At 40.6% G+C, this 20,000-nt stretch overlaps 2 protein-coding genes across 2 annotated transcripts in view; one reads left to right on the forward strand and one right to left on the reverse strand.

The window, feature by feature from the left end:
* Window positions 1-12,812, forward strand: part of jmy (junction mediating and regulatory protein, p53 cofactor) — a 16,487-nt gene extending 3,675 nt beyond the window's left edge. Inside the window, 10 exon segments of the mRNA XM_043234322.1 lie at window positions 2,139-2,312; window positions 3,798-3,948; window positions 5,197-5,366; window positions 5,450-5,615; window positions 6,617-6,804; window positions 7,854-7,937; window positions 8,016-8,102; window positions 8,795-9,107; window positions 9,110-9,286; window positions 10,197-12,812. Coding sequence (XP_043090257.1) covers window positions 2,139-2,312; window positions 3,798-3,948; window positions 5,197-5,366; window positions 5,450-5,615; window positions 6,617-6,804; window positions 7,854-7,937; window positions 8,016-8,102; window positions 8,795-9,107; window positions 9,110-9,286; window positions 10,197-10,498 — 1,812 coding nt within the window. The 3' untranslated portion in view covers window positions 10,499-12,812.
* A 912-nt stretch (window positions 12,813-13,724) lies between these two features.
* Window positions 13,725-20,000, reverse strand: part of LOC122341010 (homer protein homolog 1) — an 18,036-nt gene continuing 11,760 nt past the window's right edge. Inside the window, 8 exon segments of the mRNA XM_043234297.1 lie at window positions 13,725-15,512; window positions 15,515-15,640; window positions 16,420-16,500; window positions 16,590-16,700; window positions 17,050-17,209; window positions 17,648-17,775; window positions 19,603-19,695; window positions 19,770-19,901. Of these exon segments, the coding sequence (XP_043090232.1) occupies window positions 15,420-15,512; window positions 15,515-15,640; window positions 16,420-16,500; window positions 16,590-16,700; window positions 17,050-17,209; window positions 17,648-17,775; window positions 19,603-19,695; window positions 19,770-19,901 (924 nt within the window). The 3' untranslated portion in view covers window positions 13,725-15,419.

The raw sequence follows: 20,000 nt of genomic DNA on the forward strand, positions 1-20,000 counted from the left end.
TTCTTTATTCACTGGAATACAAAAGGAGATGTCTGCGTTTTCTGTTCGTATAATAAAGTTCTCTTCTCTGGCTTCGAGCGCTGCTGAGATACCACAAATAAACACATGTGCTGCTCTTTGTGTGTGTGTGTGTGTGTGTGTGTGTGTGTCTGCTGGATGTGACAGCATGGAGAGCTCTCATTGGTCAGTGAGTCGGTCAGACGGCTGTTATCTAGCGTGTGTTTGTGACGGGTTCTGCGGTCAGCGGGTCAAAGGTCAGCAGCGGCTGGTGTGATTTCCTGCTGGGTGGTGCAGGTGAAACACTGCGTGTGTGTGAGAGTGTGTGAGCGAGCGAGCATGTTTGTGTGTGGGACGTTGCCCGTTCACACTTCATCATACATTTTAATGTGCAAATGTGTCATAAAAACTGGAGACACAAGCCATTAAACACACACACACACACACCTTCAGCTCATTCGGCCTGATGAAGACGTAGAAGCCTTTCTTGTGGAAGAGTCACATGACATCACCGCTGGCAGCCAATCAGGACGTTTTCCACAGTGACTCACGTATCCTGTGCCAAAAACAAAAGAGAGGAAGCAGGAAGTGATGTCACAGCTTGAGGGGTTTTCCAGCATGGATAGAGAGAGAGGAAAGCGACACTAGAGACGTCCTGGGACTGTTCTCCTGCACACAGCCCTTCATCATCATCATCAGTTAAAATCTTCTTACGTATATATTATCAAAACTAATACTTTTCTAATTAATTCTCATCTAGTACACATTAAACTATTCAAAACTGCATTTATAATGTTACAAGAGATTTCTTTTTCAAGTAAATGCTGAACTTTAATAAAATGTATCACGGTTTTCACAGAAATATTATGCAGCACAATGTTTTCAACACTGATAATAACACAGTCTCTCGAACAGCAAATCAGTATATTATTATGATTTCTGAAGATCATGTGACGCTGAAGACTGGAGTAATCAGAAATAAATTACACTTTAACGCACATTCGCAGAGAAAACTTCTTTTTTAAATTGGAATAATATTTCTGAATTGTTACTGTACTTTTGATTAAATAAAGGCAGCCCTGGTGGGCAGAAGTGAGTCATGTGACCGGATGTAAATGCAACAATAGACGCAAAACCATCAGCAGGTGTGTATTCAAATCGGAGGCGGGCCGTTACAGCAGGTGTGTTTGTACCTGAACAACAGCAGCTGGTCTCCACGGCGACCGGTCGTCAAGGTAAACAGAGGCTCAGTGTTGCTGATGAATGGGTCAGTGTTTGAGTTACACTCCGACTCACAGACAGTCCATTCATCAGAGAACACAGCTCAACATTCACAGAGTCCAGTGTGTGTGTGTGTGTGTGTGTGTGTGTGTGTGTGTGTGTGTGTGTGTGTGTGTGTGTGTGTGTCTGTGAGCACACTTCACTGATCTGACGGGACTCCAGCGGTTTCATCTTCTATCACTCCCTGAGACAGACACAAGATCATAATTAATCTAGAGTTAATATGTACGCTTGTGTGCTTTTTACATTTTATTTACGATCTTATTTCAATTCTACCTTTGGTTCGGTTTTGTTTTTATTTCTAAGTCATTTTTAAACTTTGTTTTGCCCTTTCAGTGTCCAAGGCCAAACTAATTGTCATTTAGTTTGTTTTTCATGTAACATTTATATTTAGTTTTCTTCAACCTTTATATCAGTTAACAGAAACGTTGATAATAGTTTTAGTTATTAGTTATCTATAATAACCCTGGTTCTCACTCAGTCACACTGGCTGCTTATTTAAGAGTTTTTTAAAACGCTCTTTTTCTGATGTAATTTAAAATGTGTTCGTTTGTAGACATTTGTAAAAACTCAGTTACACACTGAGACCGAGCACAAAACACACTTCTAGCCAATCAGCAGCAAGGGGCGTGTCCACAGAGGATGAAGGCGGTGCCTCTGATTCTGGGGGCGGAGCTGTGAAGATAGGGGGCGTGTTTGTTTCTGTGTTTTTATTTATCGACAGAATATCTCTGAAATCTCCCACTGCTTCTCTTCAGTTGATCAGCTCTTCTGAGGTCGTGGAGATTCAGAATAATTTCCGTGAAAACCCAGGTTGTTATTATGAATCGTGAATAAAACGCAGTGTTTTGTGTGTGCAGCTCCTGGAGAAGCAGCGTGGCGTGGAGCGGATGGTGGAGCTGCTGCAGCTGTACTCGGAGCAGGACGAGGCGTATGGAGATCTGGTGGAGGCCACGACTGAGCTCTATCACTATCTTCTGCAGCCCTTCAGAGACATGCGTGAGCTGGCCATGCTGCGCAGACAGCAGATCAAGGTACACACACACACACACACACACACCTGCTGTCATAGCGACCGCCGCTTCCCAGGAGCCCCCGCTCTAATCACATTAAGGGTGGAGAAAGAGAATTGTGTGTGTGTGAGACTCTAAACCAGTGTCATGACTCAGCACTCCATTGAGAGTTTACAAACACACACACAACACCTGTATGCAAATGAGAGGGCTCGGTCTGTTTCTACAGTTTACCTGACAAACTGACAATTCAGGTTTGTGTGTGTGTGTGTGTGAGACACTATGAAACCCCTCACCATACACAGAAACACATGCAAATACTGTGTGCTCACATTTGCATGTGTTTTCTTTGCATTAATGTATTTTTATAGTAAACACATCATACACACATAAATACATGCATACATATACGCACACACTCTCTGTCTTTCTCTCTCACACACGCTCTCTTTCACACACACACACACACTCTCTCTCTGTCACTGTTAAATGAACATATGGGCAGCGAGAAGCACATGAATGAATGCATGAGGAGATGAATGAGTGACTGAGGCATTGTGGGATGCCCAGGTCGAGTGTCATGTGATCAGAGAGGTGCAGTATGGGTATCGTGTTTCCATGAATTAGACATGTGACGAGAGCCCGGACGTCCTGCTGACGGTCAGAGATCAGCCAAATCAATCTCAAACTAGACAAAACCCAGATTCACTGTTTTTACAATCAATCAAGAAGTCAATATTTGAATTTATTATGGATGCATTAAATCGAACAAGAGCTACAGTAAAGACTAGATTTCTAATAATATCAAATAAATGTAGAAATAAGAAAAGTTTGGACTGGAAGTGTGATTTCTGTTGCTGGAAGATTCACATCCATTAATTAAAGCTAAAAGCGGCATTCTTATGAATATATTCACTGCATGTAAGAGCACTGAACGACTGGTGATTCTTAGATGACAGAAGCAGGTTTATTAAGGACACGAGGAAATGATGACAGAACCATCATTTATGAGTGAACTTCATGTGTCTGAACTGTAGTTTATTTGACATCATCAGTTCATGTTCATATGTGCCGGGCGGCACAGTGAGATCAGGATATTTAAAGCATGACGTGATTCAGACGACTCCCTCAGGACTCTGTGTGTGTGTGTGTGTGTGTGTGTGTGTGTGTACTGTACGCCAGCAGCATCTGGTTCACATTATACTTTCTGCAGTGTTGATACTGTAAGTGTGTCTGAACATTCTGTTCCAGAAAGTTTCGCTAACACACACACATCTGCACTGTACAGTGTGTCTGTGTCTGTAGGTCGGGTCAGAGTTTTACAGTGTGACCAGTGTAGTGTGATTCACCTACAAATGACTCTTATGAGCTGATTCTTAAATAATCATTTTAATGAATCACTGGAACATTCACAGTTATTGGTTTGTGTCTGTGTGTGTGTGTGTGTGTGTCTGTCTCTGTGTCTGTCTCTGTGTCTGTCTCTGTGTCTGTCTCTGTCTCTCTCAGATCTCTCTGGAGACGGAGCACCTGGGTCCGAGGCGGGTGGATTCTCTGCGCAGGGAGGATGAGGACTGGCAGAGGAAGGCTCACACCGCTGTACTGTCCATTCAGGACCTGACCGTCAAATACTTCGAGACCACGGCTCGCGCTCAGAAAGGTGAGACCGAGACGGACTCGATCCAGAACTTCAAGAAAGAGACCTGCAAAGCTCCTGAGGAGTTCTTTAGAGCACAGAGGACAAAAGCTGCTTTACACTAATGTTAAATTTAACTAATTAAAATCTATTTACGGCATTGTTTTTGACAGCATTTTTTACACAAGTGCCTGTAGGTTTGCAGGCATCTTTCTTGAAGAGTCTTGGAGACACAGTTCTTCTGGATTTAGTCTCAGTTTGTTGTGGTTCTTCATGTCATTCTAGACAGATCTCTGATATCTCCTGGATTATTACAATTAATGGTGAATGCTGGGAATATTAGTGTTGTAATTGTTTTGGCCAGCACTGTAAATATCTCTGGTCATAGAAAGACCTGTGATGGTGACTAACTAGTCAGGTTTCTGGGTGTTTCTGGGTGTTGTGGCATCAACTCAAACATCATTTTTTCTGTATCCAAAATATTTCCACATAATTGTCGACGCATTTCTTTGCGACCCAATCTTCCATTTGGTGTGTTCCTCGCTCAGAGACGGCATGACAAAAACACGAAGCTACAAACATGTGCTTTTATCGTTGTTTTTTTTTTTTTTTTTACTTTATATCACGCAAATATAGAACCATGTGAGTTTTTTTTTATTTGAAGGAATGTATCATCCAGCCCTAACATTTTTAATGCTAATTAATCATTTAGAATTATTTCATTTAATAATTTTACAATAACACCACTTATAAATTTCTGTAAAAAATCTTGGACATACTGTGTGTGTCAAACTCTACTCACCACTTATAAATTTCTGTAAAAATACTTGGACATACTCTACTCTATTCCACCCTCCATTACTCTACTCTACTCTACTCTACCATACTCTACCATACTCTACCATACTCTACCATACTCTACCATACTCTACCATACTCTTACTCTATTCCACCCTCCATTACTCTACTCTACTCTACTCTACTCTACTCTACTCTACCATACTCTACCATACTCTACCATACTCTACCATACTCTACCATACTCTACCATACTCTACCATACTCTTACTCTATTCCACCCTCCATTACTCTACTCTACTCTACTCTACTCTACTCTACTCTACCATACTCTACCATACTCTTACTCTATTCCACCCTCCATTACTCTACTCTTACTCTACTCTACTCACCCCTACCCTGCTATACTCTGCTGTCCTCTACTCTACTCCACCCTATTTAACTCTGGTCTTCTCTACTCTCTCTGTGCGTCAGTGATGTACGAGCGTATGCGCTCCGACCAGAGGAAGTTCGGGAAAGCTGCGTGGGGGGCAGCAGTGGAGCGCATGGAGAAACTCCAGTATGACGTTTCTAAAGAAACACTGCAGCTGATGCGTGCCAAAGAGATCTGCCTGGAACAGAGGAAACACGGACTGAGAGAGGAGGTACACACACACACACCTTATGTTCACATACTTTATATATATACACACACACACACTGTGCATATATATATATGTGTGTGCAGATGCAGGGTCTGCAGGGCGGTGAGGATGCTATGGTGCGTCTGGATCAGCTGGAGGCCATGTACTACGAGCTCCAGCTGCAGCTCTATGAGATCCAGTTTGAGATCCTGAAGTACGAGGAGCTGCTGCTGACTGCACAGCTGCAGAGTCTGCGCAGACAGATGAGCGGTGAGTGTTAGAATCCCACCGCTCAAAGCAGCGACCGTTAAAAACGTTTTCATTTATAAAGCTCTTAACAACCTGACCGATTGATGTTTTACTGCACTTATAAAGGATCTTAAATAATTATGCGCAGTGTCACGTGATTAGTGCAAACTGTCACATGACCAGAGCAGCTTACTTCAAAGACATGGTGCTCATTATCTTTAAGGTCTCTAGTAGTTTTGTTGAGTGTGGTCAGGGAGGGAGTAAACATGCTGATGGTCACACTGGTGAATCAGCTATATATAAATACAATGGGAGTCACTGCACTAAAACGTTGCAATGACAAAATGTTAGTTACTAAATTAAGTTCACGTTACAAATAAGTTATTACAATGTCAATACTGTAGTTATTATTATATATATCGGTCACACTAATATAAAAATGTTATTACAAAAAAAAGTAAGACTTTTGAAATGCATTGTTGGTTGTATTTTTTCGTTTTGTACCTCAGTATTTCTGTCAGTGTTGAATGAGGGGTTTTCATACATAATATTAATATTAAAGAGTCCAACTATACGTCTGGTGTGAACGCCCCTATTAGAATATATTCACTTTAAAATAGGTGGGCTAAATTTTTGTTTAATGCAGAAATATGTCAATTCATTACATACATTTTCACAATATCACCATAAAACTATTTCTCACACACTTTTCCAAAGTTATTGACTTATTGACCAAAGGGTTACAAGTGATACATCATTTGGATATTTTCACGTCTGACATTAAACGACTTAAGAAAAATGTAATAAGTAAACACTCAGATTTCAATCGAACTATCAGGTATATTATACTACAATACACTATAATTTACTGTAATAAAACCTAACGTGTACTACAGTATTTATTAAAGTTCTAGTGTGCTGTAGCGTTCTTTAACAAAGCGTTATATCTACCATAATATATGCAGTATAATACACTATAGTGTAGTAGGGTTCACAGTGATATTTTTGATGTGTGTGTGCAGAGAGGCAGGAGGAGGTGGTTTACTACGACACCTACGAGAGTCCTGACGCCATGAAGGCCACCGATGACCCCTCGACCCCTCTGACCCCTCCCAGAGACGACGTGGCCAAACTCCAGCAGAGGACCAGACAGCTGGAGGCCCGACGGGGACGCATCACCGCCAAGAAAGCCTACCTCAAACACAAGAAGGTATCTTAGCAGAATACAGACGTCACGTTTACATGGACTACAGCATTCTGATTTGATCACCGTTAGGACAATAATCTGATCAGCACAGATTTCTGATTACCTTAATCCAAATCGAATAAAGACTTGTGCATAGTTGCATTATCATGCAGCACACACCTTAATTGTATTATTACTGACTTTTCACCGCATTTTGCATCAGGATACAAACAAAAGAGCAACAACGCCATCACCTGTTTTTTAAGCGCATAGCATGACAATTAATTAACTTTAAAATGAAAGATAAAACACCCAAAATTGAACTATATATGTTTGTATGTGAAATTATGGGTTGATCTGTGTATAATAACATGTAAAAAGGAAACATGAAAGGAATATTATAAAAGCATTTAGCTTTTATAAACACCTTAATTATAATACTGTCTTATTCAGAATAAGGTAAATAATTAGATTACTGATGTTCATGTAAACGTAGTATGTGTTGACCGATATATTGCCATGGCCGATCTGTTCGCAAATAGGACTATTTTAAATGATCGACATTGAGCTAATAATTATTGTTTGGACGATATTGGCTTTTTGTAATTATCTTCTGTGTTTGGGTGATAATCACCAATTTTTCAAATCATCAGAATCAGCGAATTATTATTTTTTCTGCTTTTTTGCTACATTCAGCATTTTCATAATTATCGGTTAACATTTTTGTTTTTGCAGTATTTCAGAATTATGGCCATCTGTTAATTTTCTTTCTGTTTGCCTGATATTTGGCTTTTTTTAATAATTGTTATTGGTTCTTTCCTGTTTAGCTGAATTTAATTTTTTTAATAATTATTTTCTTTTTGACTAACAATTTTTTTTTATTATTTTCATTGACTAACAATTTTTTGGAAGATATTTTTGAATTATTGCCATGGGCCAGTAATTTTTTTGGTTTGCCGGATATTAAAAGCGCAATATAAATAAAAGTGACTGATAAAAAGTGATATGTCAGAAGCAGGACTTAGTTTAACACAGTTTAACAGCTTCACGTCTGGTTTTGTTGTCGTTTTCAGGAAATCTGCATCATCAACCACACACAGAAGCTGCAGCAGCGGCAGGGCGGTCCGGACGGCGTTTCCCAGCAGGCTTTGCTGCAGGTGCGAGTCTAAACAGCAGTGTAAGGCTGATGGTGATGAATCACATGTCGATCTCACATGAATCACCTGTGTCTGCAGGATGAAGAGGAGGAAGAGGAGCAGCGGCTGTCCAGAGTCAGTCAGGAGAGACAGAGGACACTGGACCGGCTGCGCAGCTTCAGACAGGTCAGGCAGAGATATACACACTTCCTGTTATCTGGAATTAAACTGAAATAAAAAGAAAAAATATTAGGAACCAAAAATATAAACGTATTAGGAAAAAAACTGAATAAATGTCACCTTGGCCATTAGGTAAAATGAGTTGGAGTATAAAAAAAGACTAGAAAATAGGTACAATTAATGAAAATGAAGCAATGTAAATGTAAACGCTCCAAAAACGAATACAAATTACAAAAGCACTTAAAACTGAAATAAAGTTGTTTATAAATATTAGATGAAACAAATAAGAAATGTTGCCTAGAAATAAAGCTAAATAGAATGCTAATACAATCTGCAAATAACATTGAAAAAGTTGAAAGCACATGAAATGGTTTGTGTTAATTGAAATAAAGCTTAAATAAAAATTTCAACGAAAAACCTAATTTAAAGTTATTTATTTTTTCTTGGCAGGGCAACATTTCTAACTTTCACTGAAGTTACGTGATCTAGTGGGCTAAAATACCAAAATTACTAAAAATAAAAACTAATGAAAATGACAAAGGCACATAAGAAACGTTAAAAAGTGAAACTATAAAAAAAGCTAATTTAAAAGATTGATAGGTAATATAAAAGTCACAGGAAGTAATACTCAGGTAACGCTGCTCCAGTTTATTGTTGGACTCATTAACACCCCGCTGCGCTCTGATTGGTCTCCGCAGCGCTACCCGGGTCAGGTGACTCTGAAGTCGACTCGTCTGCGTCTGGCGTACTCCAGGAAGAAAGCGACGCAGACGCAAGCGGCCAGCGTGCAGACGGACGACGCTCCGGCTCCGGCTGCGCTCGAACCCTCGGCGGGAGTCCCGGAGCTGCGCCGGCCCGAGAGCTTCCTGTCGCTGCCTCCGATGGGCGGGGCCGTGGCCGAAGCCCCACCCCCCGACGCACCAGCATCGCTTCCTCCGGCCAGAGAGCTGCTGCTGCTGGACTCGTCCACCTCGCCCATCGCTCCCCCTCTTCCTCCTCCTCCTCCTCCCCCTCCCCTCCTCCTCCTCCTCCTCCTCCTCTCTCTCTGGAGGAGACGCCGGCCGAGTCCAGCCCTGCCCACTCTCCCCTCGGACCCTTCACTGCACGCTTCTTCGACAGCAGCCAGCTGCTCAACGCCCGCAAGAAGCTGAGGAAGACGGCCTCGCTCGAGTCCAACCAGTGGAGGAGAGGTGAGACTGAACGCATCGGATGAAAATGAAAGTTCTGTCATTAATTACTCACCCTCAGGTCGTTCCAAACCCAAAGACCTTCGTTCATCTTCTGAACGCAAATGAAGATAATCGATGAAATACAGCAACAGATCCAGAAACATAGTAAATACATCACGGAAACAGCAGAAGATGTCCCTCGGGGGAGAAGAACGGTCGAGTAAATAATTTTTGTTTTCGAAAGTCATGAAGGTGAGAAGTTAATGACAGAAGTTTCATTTTAGGGTGAACTCTCTCTTTCTCACACGCTTTTCGAAAAATACCTTTCAACCTCCCGTTATCTCCGTTAACCATTCTTCACAACAAGACAAAAAACATCTCAAGTGAGTGTAAAAACGGCTGATTTTTTTTCGGCGTTTCCGTCTAGTTTCGGATGCGATATTTTGAAATGCACATAAAAGCAGAGCAATGCGAACATTAGGGCTGTGAATCAACACTGGTTTCACGAATCGATTCGATTGCGATGATCATGTCAACAATTACAATTTACATTTATCTACATTTGTGTTCTGAAGATAAACGAAGGTCTTTGATGGAAAAGATGGACCCTTTCCGGCCAAAAACGTCAACCGACTAAATAACGTTGAATGTAAACCAAGGATTAGATGATCTATTTTTTTGTCTCCTTCTAACAAAATAATAATAATAATAATTTTAGATACATTTACGTGTTTACGTGCAAAATCAAGTCTGCTGATCTAGATATCGGCTAAAAGTCTCTTTGCAATGTGTGTGTGTTTAGTTGACCGATCGAATGCGGTATATTATCAGCTTTTTTCCAATAAAACCAGCCCAAATTTTGTCCACCCGCCCAAGCCGATATTTAGCCAGAACCCAGACCGGTGTCCAGTCACGCTCTGTGTGTCCTCAGCGAGCTCGCCGATGGACGAGGTTCTGGCCAGTCTGAAGCGCGGGAGCTTCCACCTGAGGAAGGCCGAGCTGCGGGTCCTGGCTCCCGATCCGGACGAGGACGACGGGAACAACATCCTGGCTCAGATCCGCAAAGGAGTGCAGCTGCGCAAGGTCCGCAGACAGGAGCGCAGCTGCAGAGGAGCGCCTGCGACTGACCCGCTGACCCGCAGCATCCACGAGGCCCTGCGCCGCATCAAAGAGGCCTCGCCCGAGTCCGAGTCCGAGGACGAGACGCCCGCCGGAGCCGACTGGGAGAGCTGAGGCGGGTTACCTCACAGCTGACCACTTACTTCATTCTGTTCTCTTTGTCTTTACGTATGAAGCAGAGGAGATGCGAGATGTGTTCTCCTGATCGCCATCTGATCCATCGACCAAACCAGCCAGCTCTGAAATGAATCACCAACGACGTCAAAAAAACATTCCTATTAAATGGAAAAAAAACGCTCAAATAAAATATAAATGTGTTTCTGGAGCACAGAAGCATTCATCAGCAGCACAGGGATATTTACAGCAATAGACAACAAAATGATCACTTTCTCTTTTATGACAGAAATCATTAGGATATTAAGTAAAGGTCATGTTCCATATAGACATTTTGTAAATTGTGAAACTTCATTTTTTGATTAGAAAGAACTTCTAACTGAAATCGGCGATTTTCTCAATATCTAGGTTTTTTTATGCACCCTCAGATTCCAGATTTTAAAATATCGTCCAATTTAACAAACCGCACATCGATAGAAAGCTTATTCATTCGGCTTTCAGATGATGCGTGAACCTCGATTTTTAAATTGACCCTGGCTTTGTGCTCCAGGATCACAGATATCACATAAAAAAGCAAATGAAAAGTAAATGAAAATAATACATGTTTAAGGCACTATTATTAAGCAGAGACAAATAGGTTTAATCTAATTAAACTTATATAGTTATATATTAAAAGAACAAAATGTAGTAAAGAGGATAAAAGCAAAATAGCTAAAATTTTAACTAAAAATACTAAATAATAAAGTGGAAATATAAAAATGAAAAAATACATATATACACACACTAGGGATATAACGATATTATCAATATCTTGATTCAAAATAACTCTTCAAGAGTAGAAATTAGGAAAGAAATGTAAAGCAAAAATAATATAAAAATATCTCAAAAAACAAGGTATCGTAGACTTTATGCCATGATATTATTGTATCGTTACATCCCTAGCACACACACACAAATATATATAATCTAAGATAATTTTTTCTGACATTCTAATTAAATTACAAAAGTATTATTTCTGAATGTTTATCCAGGTTTATTATTTTATGTTCTAAAACAATTCTCAGTTGTACAAACATTAAAACGCTCCGTTTTATCATTTTGCGAACATTACACGAAGTTTATGTTTTAACGTTCTCCGAAACCGTAACCTTTAAGAGGAACGTTCCTCGTTTGTAAAGAGCGTGCTTCGCTGAAATCCACGCCAGCGCTCAGATATCTAAAAACTTTTTTTGGACGTGAAAAAGTTCTTAGCGTCACGTCAGGGTCTGAGAAGACGCGCGCACTTTTTATCGTCGGAGTATTGCAGGTTTTTGAAAATGTAAGCTGTTCTTGCAGTTCGTCGTTTTAAATTTAGATGATTGGTGATATTTTATGTTAATGGCATAAACGATAATTTATGATAATTAGTAGTTGTTTACAAGCCAGACAGCTGAAACCGTTCATTTGCGTGCAATTTGACGATTATTTGCGATTCACAGATTTCACGCAGCTTCTGTTAGTACGTTCACTCCACGAATCAAATGTACGCCTAGATGATCGAATTTACGATTGGTTTCTGTGCAACATTTTAACGAGGCCTCCGAAACAGAAACTCAATAACATTACTAGAAGAACGTTTGCTCGTAACGTCACCACGACGTTAGAATAACGTTAAAATAGCACCGAATGGCTTCGGCACTCGTCCCATGATGCATTAGCGGAGACAATCACTGAAAACGGTCGTTTGGTGTTTGGACAGAAGCAGGTTTCAGGAGAACTCCAGAGCGTTTCTCCAGGTTTGATCGTTTGTTTTATTGTGTTTGTGACTCACTGGACCATCCACAGGCCTGCAGTCTCGGATCCGACCGCCGCCGTTACCCACGATGCCGCGCGGCGCGTCTGTAGCGATGCAGTGGACTCCCACGTTTTCATCACATGTACTGTATTTAGCTTTTGATATTATTTGTTTGAATCATATTCATTGTTCTGTACGTTCTATGCATATGTATGTGGTCAATCAAACTCGATTCCGTCGAAAAACACTACAGTCGCGAGCGAGACTCACTCCACACGTGCAATATTATATTAGAAACTGAAAACAGACCTTCTGATGTATAATAAAGCGCAGATCCATCGCATGTTTGCCTACAGGACACCTGTATTTATTGAGTTCAACTAAATATTTAAATATGTAAAGCAATATCATGAAATGTAAAATGATTTTTTTGAATCTCCAGTTTGCTTTTACTCTGCTTTTCCAAACATTGTACTCCTAATAGTTATTTTGAATTTGCATTTTGCCCCTTACTTAAATAAAGTTTCAAAAGAAACCCTTTCCTTTGGTCCTTTATTATGTGGACATCGATTGAGACACGTATAAACAAGGTGGAAATATAAACCGTCACCTTAAGTTTTTTTCTGCGTTTAAAAAAGATTTTCTTAATTTTTTTAAATCTTTGTTCATTTTATTTTCCAGTGTAATGTTTTTTATATATATATATACTGTGTATATATACACACACATATGTACATGTGTGTGTGTGTTAAAACAACATTTTTATATACAATCGTTTTTTTATACAAGATACTCAATATTTCATATCAAGTCTTGTTTTCTGAAGGTAAAAAAAGATGTCATGTTTATCTTGGGGTCAGAAAAACTAACTTCAAAGGGAAAATAATTTTTAACCCATTTTTATACATTTATAAAATTGTATAGTTTATACATTCAAAAATGGAATATTACTTTTTTTTTACAAATAAAAAAAAAAAAAAAAAACAAATATGCTTTTTTCGCAGTATTTCTCATATAGAGATGCACCTGGTTTTTAGTAAGGAGTGATTGGTCCAGAAGTGATCATTTTCTTTCATCATTCAGTTGTTCATCCTTCTGTTGAACACAAAAGCAGAAGTTCAGCCGAATATTCAAACAGACAAAGACTTCAGCTCACCGTAACAGCTTCATCACGTCCTTCATGGGATTGGAGCTCATCGTCCAGGTCTTCTGACGTCACATATTTCACCCCAATATATATAGGATATATATATATATATAGGATATATATATATATATATATATATATATATATATATATATATATATATATATATATATATATATATATATAAATAAGACACCCAGAAACAGTGACACATGAAAACGGTTTCCACTTTTTCTTCTGATTTGAGGTGAAATACGACTCTCTCCACAGGAGTACGATCATTCACAAAGAGAACAAAACCATCATTTTTTTTCCTCTTTAATTTTACTATAAACTCAGAATTACAATTGTGTGTAAGTGTGTGGAATAATCAATATTCTCAATTATTATTCAAACGTTTCAAAATCAAAGATAATAAAGCCATCCGGTGTGTCAAAAACTAGCACATCTATCTGCTGCGAGCCCTTGAAGTTCAGAGTGAAGATCACGGCGATCAGAAGGACGAGATTCACCGCCGCTGAAGCTCCTCAGCAGCGAAGAACAAAGAAAACGCTCTCTCTGCTAAATCAGCTCCTGTTTGATGACGTGGTTTCCCTTTTAAACACTTAACAGTTCAAAAATATTGCCAGTTTATCTCCACATTAAAAAAAACATCCATATTTCCACATTGCAAATAATGATAAAAAAAAGAAGAGAAATGAAAACAAACATCTTTATACTTGACATAACTACGTAATGCAGCCACTGTGATTAGAATATATAGATATCATTTAGGGTTTTTATGTTTTTTTTAATACAATAAATAACCAGAAATCATAAGCTGGAAGTAAACCGTTGCTCTTCATAAAGAGCAAAAACAAAATCCCAGGAAAGTGTGTGATCCGAACCCCTAGTGTGTGTGTGTGTGTGTGTGTGTGTTTAAAAAGAGTTCGGAAAGGAACGCTGCGACCGAAGCGTCCTCGCAGGTGTGTGTGTGACGTGAGATACCTGATTCCGTTCTCTCTCGTATTGCTCAGATTTTAGTGGAAGTTCAAGAGTGGAAGATAAACACAGTTGGAGCTTCAGTTCACTTCAGTTCAGTTCAGTTCACTTCAGTTTAGTTCAGTTCAGTTCAGTTCAGTTCAGTTCGGGACACTTTTAAAGAAGAGTCAGAGCACAGATCACACTCCTGCAGCACAGTCTGTGTGAGTGTGTGTGTGTGTGTCTCTAGCTGCTGTCGTTCTCCATCAGTTTGCTCAGACTGTCTTGTAGCTCTGTGTGTGTGTGTGTGTGTGAGTGTGTATGTGTGTGTGTGAGAGTGTGTGTGTGTGTGTGTGTGTCTAGCTGCTGTCATTCTCCATCAGTTTGCTCAGACTGTCTCGTAGCTCTGTGTGTGTGTGTGTGTCTGTTTGTGTGAGTGTGTGTGTGTGTGTATGTCTGTTTGTGTGAGTGTGTGTGTGTGAGAGTGTGTGTGTGTGACTAGCTGCTGTCATTCTCCATCAGTTTGCTCAGACTGTCTCGTAGCTCTGTGTGTGTGTGTGTGTGTGTCTGTTTGTGTGAGTGTGTGTGTGTGTATGTCTGTTTGTGTGAGTGTGTGTGTGTGAGAGTGTGTGTGTGTGACTAGCTGCTGTCGTTCTCCATCAGTTTGCTCAGACTGTCTCGTAGCTCTGTGTGTGAGTGTGTGTGTGTGTGTGTGAGTGTGTGTCTCTAGCTGCAGTCGTTCTCCATCAGTTTTCTCAGACTGTCTCGTAGCTCTGTGTGTGAGTGTGTGTGTGTGTGTGTGTCTCTAGCTGCTGTCGTTCTCCATCAGTTTGCTCAGACTGTCTCGTAGCTCTGTGTGTGAGTGTGTGTGTGTGTGTCTCTAGCTGCTCTCGTTCTCCATCAGTTTGCTCAGACTGTCTCGTAGCTCTGTGTGTGAGTGTGTGTGTGTGTGTGAGTGTGTGTCTCTAGCTGCAGTCGTTCTCCATCAGTTTTCTCAGACTGTCTCGTAGCTCTGTGTGTGAGTGTGTGTGTGTGTGTCTCTAGCTGCTCTCGTTCTCCATCAGTTTGCTCAGACTGTCTCGTAGCTCTGTGAGCTGGAAGATCTTTCTCTAGCTGAGGTTCTCCATCAGTTTGCTCAGCGCAGGCTCTTCCTGAAGCTGTCGAGGAGCTCTAGCAGAGGCTCTTCCTGAAGTTGGTTCTCCAGACGCTGTTCTAGATCCAGCAGCTGACACTCCAGCTCTGCGTTCCTCAGCTCCGTGTCCTGATGAACACAGCCCTCGCGTTACACACCTAATCTACAACATTACTCACACACCACGTCATTTATGATCTCAACATAAAGTAAACCGTCACACATTATCCCCAAAAATCAGTAAAACCTGGGAGGAAAAACTTTTTTTTTTTTTATTGCTAATGTGATCTTTTTCCTCCACAAATAAGAAACTACCCAGCCAAAGATCATTTACAATCAAATCACTATTGTGTTAAATGAGATATTAATAATAATAATAATAGGGTATTAAATATAATTTTTTTTATTATACTCTAAATTATGAACTAAAATTGCCAATGACGAAAATTGAGTGAGTCATTTATTCAGCTGATCATTACTAAAGCAATTGACTGTTTTTATGAATGAGTCACTGAATCACTGACTCACTTAATTTGTTTAAATGGCTGGTTCATTAAGTAATGAATGAACTGACTGTCCATATCAATGATTCACTGAATCACTGACTCAGTTTGTTTAATTTGCTGGTTCATTAAGTAACGAATCAACTGACCGTCCATATCAATGACTCACTGAATCAATGACTTAATTCATTCACACACCTATTCATTCAGAAACTAAACTTAAGGCATTGCGTCTAAAACACTATCTAAACGTTTTGTTCCTGCTGTATGAATCATACTGGCAGTGGTTCAGATACCGATTAACTCTTGATGGTGTGATCTTGCTAAACGATATCGCTGGATATAAATATAAGAACAGAAATATAAGATCACGTCTTGAACTTAAGAAAACGAGTGAACATTCACCTGTAGTTTCTGTGAGAGCAGGTCTCTCTGTGTTTGCAGCTGGCTAGCCTTCTCCACTTCCTCTTTCAGCTTCTCCAGTTCCTGTGGAGAACACACACACACACACACACACACTCAGGCCTGTGTACAGCAGTGTTTGGGTGGTTTGCTGTCATGGTGTGACCTCTGACCTCTTCTTTGGCCTTCAGCTCGGCCTCCAGCTCCTCGATGGTCTGGTTCAGCTCTGTCTTCTGTGTTTTGACGCCGGCGGTCTGTCCGCTCACACACTCCAGCTCTGTCACCTGAAACACACACACACACACACACACACACACAGAGACAGAGTCACTACTGATTCAGACTCCGCTCGCTTCAGTGCTTTATCATCAATATATGTTATGTATTTGATGGCAGTGAACTATATATCTGCCAATGGGGTATGAAAAATAATCTTAATTTAAAGGCTAAATAAGAATATTTTTCTTTGCGATTAGTCTTTCATTTTGAACAAGCTTTAAAAGCATTATTTTTGTTTATAGATCACAATGTAATGCATTGTTTACTCATAATATGCACTTAATACATATAGTTTATATTTTGCTAGAGAACTGCAGTGCTGTTTTGTGTGTGTGATGAAAAGCGTTTGCTGACCCGTTTGTGCAGGCGCTCGGCCTCGTCCTGGTACGCCGCTAGCTGCTGCTTCCACTGCTTGACGTTAGCCGTAGACTCCAGCAGCGCCGCCGTTAGCTTAGCGTTGTTCCCCTTCAGAGCCGCTAGCTCAGCCTCCCAGTGTTTGGTGATGGACGTGGAGCTGGAAACACAACACACTCACTCTGAACATCGCGAGACTCCAGAAGAACACACACCGAGGGATGCGCTCTGAAGAGACACACACTTCTAACAGCGATTCATGTAAATGTCTTTGTGAGTGTGTGTGTCTGTGTGAGTTTGTGTGTGAGACCTGTAAAAGTGTGTGTGTGTCTGTGAAAGTGTGTCTGTATCTGTGAAAGTGTGTGTGTGAGCGAGAGAGAGAGAGAGAGTGTGTGTGTGTGTGTGTGTGTCTGTCTGTCTCTGTGAAAGTGTGTGTGTGTGTGTGTGTGTGTCTCTCTGTCTCTTTCTGTGTCTTTCAGTGAGAGTGTGTGTGTGACCTGTGAGAGTTTGTGTGTGTCTTACAGTAAGACTGTATGTGTGTGTGTCTCTCTCTCTCTCTCTGTCTTTGAGTGTGTGTGTGTGTGTGTGTGTGTGTGACCTGTGAGGGAAGGGTACAGCGTTGGTCTCTGCTCGGTTCTCTCTCTCTGTGTCGGGGGTCACTCTCTCGTCCGTGCCGTTGATGCTCTCTGGAGTCACAGGAGACTGAAGGTCGCCCGTTGCTGATTCCTGTCACATGATCAACACACACACACACACACACACACACACACACACTCGATTCAGATCAGAGTGACTCTAGGAAACACATCTCAAACACAGGTCTGGTGCAGAGTCCGATCACAACAACAGAAAGAAAAACACACAAAATGTCCTTTAAAGACAGATGTTCTGAGCAGGGGATCAAACTAAAGACATCTGGCAACCGCAAGTATGTTTTTGCGGTGTGTTTTCTCTGATTATTATTATAGTTTACAGCATTTTGGTCAACCTTTAATTAATAAATAAACATTTAAGGCATCATTAAACTACGTCTTTTTTGGTCAATGATATCGCATGCTGATGTTTGGAAAAAGGTTTGTCATGTTTCATCATTACATCGAGAACTGAGGGGAAAATGATAATAAAGATTATGTCAAAAATACATCCAACGATCTAATTTGACAGTAAATATGGAGTGTTTCTGGACAGTCGTTCTGTGGCAGGATGAATCTGGAGAAGGTTTGCTTGTGATGAAAACAGCGACTTTAACAGTAATGCATTACCATACAGCTCGAAAAAAAGCTAACTTTTTATGGAAATCCATGTTTTGTGTTACTTTACGTTTGGTTTTAATCCATGAGAACCCACAACACACAGGTGTCACATTCACTACTGTTCATCTGAAAAGGTCTTTTTAAAGCATGATCCCTCACCTTTATCTCAGGTGACATATAATCAACACCCAGGTTCAGTAACGTGACACTTTTTTGCTTTTTTTCTTGCCATGACAACATTTCCAAAACGCCGGTCTCTCTGGATAGCACATGTTGAAGTGTCAGCAATTTTTAAAAATGATTGTTTTAGTCACTAAAGGTGTGTTTCAAGCCGTCCAACAATTCTAATGTTTTAATAACATTTCCTAGATTACACCTCAAAATGATATAAAACACGTTATAAACCTGATACTGGGGTGTCACATAGTAATAGGCAGAATTTCGATGTGACGTATTTGTCACATTAAGAAAAAAGATTAGTTATTATTATTATTATTATTAGTTATTGAATAGTTCAACACTATTCAACAATAATTATAAATCAAATACAAATGTATCATTTTTGCTTAGTATGATTGAATTGGATCCTCACAGTTCAGTAGAAGAGACAAAATGCGATTAAATACATAATTACGTATATTGTCTTATTTAACACATTTTATTATTGCAGGTTTGTATAATAATATTTAGCTGTTTTGATTGATTCTGAGGAACACTGATTGTGTTTTTGAGTAAACATGTTTAGTCTAGAACTACAGTAAGATCATGTTCACACACAACGCTGTGCACTTACTCCTGATTTCTCTCAACATGGCAACCCCAGAGCTGTCAGTCAATACACGAGAAAGAGGAAGTGGAGATACTTATTTGAAAAAGTAACTCCGATACTTCCTTCTAAATGAAACGGTAATGCATTACTTTACTAGTTACTTGAAAAATTAATCTGATTACACGAGTTCCCCTGACGCTGCTCACGAGCAAAGCAGAGGAACGCTGATGATAGCCTTACCTTCACCGACGTCCGAATCTGCGTGTGTTTCAGAGAATTAAACAACATGGTGAGAGAAAAGACAGTGTTGAGTACCGATGGGAGCGGGAGAGGGCTGGTTTACTGCTTTGATTGGGTTTGGAGGGTTTAAGGGGGTTCTGACGGGCGTATCTCCTTACCTTCAGTCGAGGGAAACACGACACGGGCTTGCGCTTGAGAGACAGTGCGAGCGAGGAGGTCAATATTCTGAATCGCGCACACACACACACATACTAATCTGAGCTGGTCTGTGGTGGTTTAGTGTGGTTTTACCTGCGAGGGTGTGCTGGTTAACTCCATCTTCTCCTGAGACTTCTCTTTCGCTAACCGCGCCGCTTCTTTGAACTCCGCGAACTTCTCGGCAAACTGCAGAGAGAGAAAGAGAGAGATCAGGAGACGAGGCCGAGATCCGAGACGAGCCGGTCTGGAGCCGGACTCACTTTACTGAGATGAGCCTCGGAGGAGAAGCCCAGGCCGTAGACGGTGTTCGCCCGGCTGTCCGCCCACTGACCGAACTTGTGTGAGGTTTTGGTGAAGGTCATGTTCGGCGTGATGGTGCTGTTGATGATGGCCTGCGGGAAACAAGATCAAGACCTCAGATCAGAGCGTGAGGAGAAATTCTGCAACATTAAAGCACGTTTATGACAAATGTTCAACAACGGGAGAAGAAA

The sequence above is a fragment of the Puntigrus tetrazona genome, unplaced genomic scaffold (genome assembly GCF_018831695.1).
Source record: "Puntigrus tetrazona isolate hp1 unplaced genomic scaffold, ASM1883169v1 S000001111, whole genome shotgun sequence".
In the NCBI taxonomy this organism is placed as follows: Eukaryota; Metazoa; Chordata; class Actinopteri; order Cypriniformes; family Cyprinidae; genus Puntigrus; species Puntigrus tetrazona.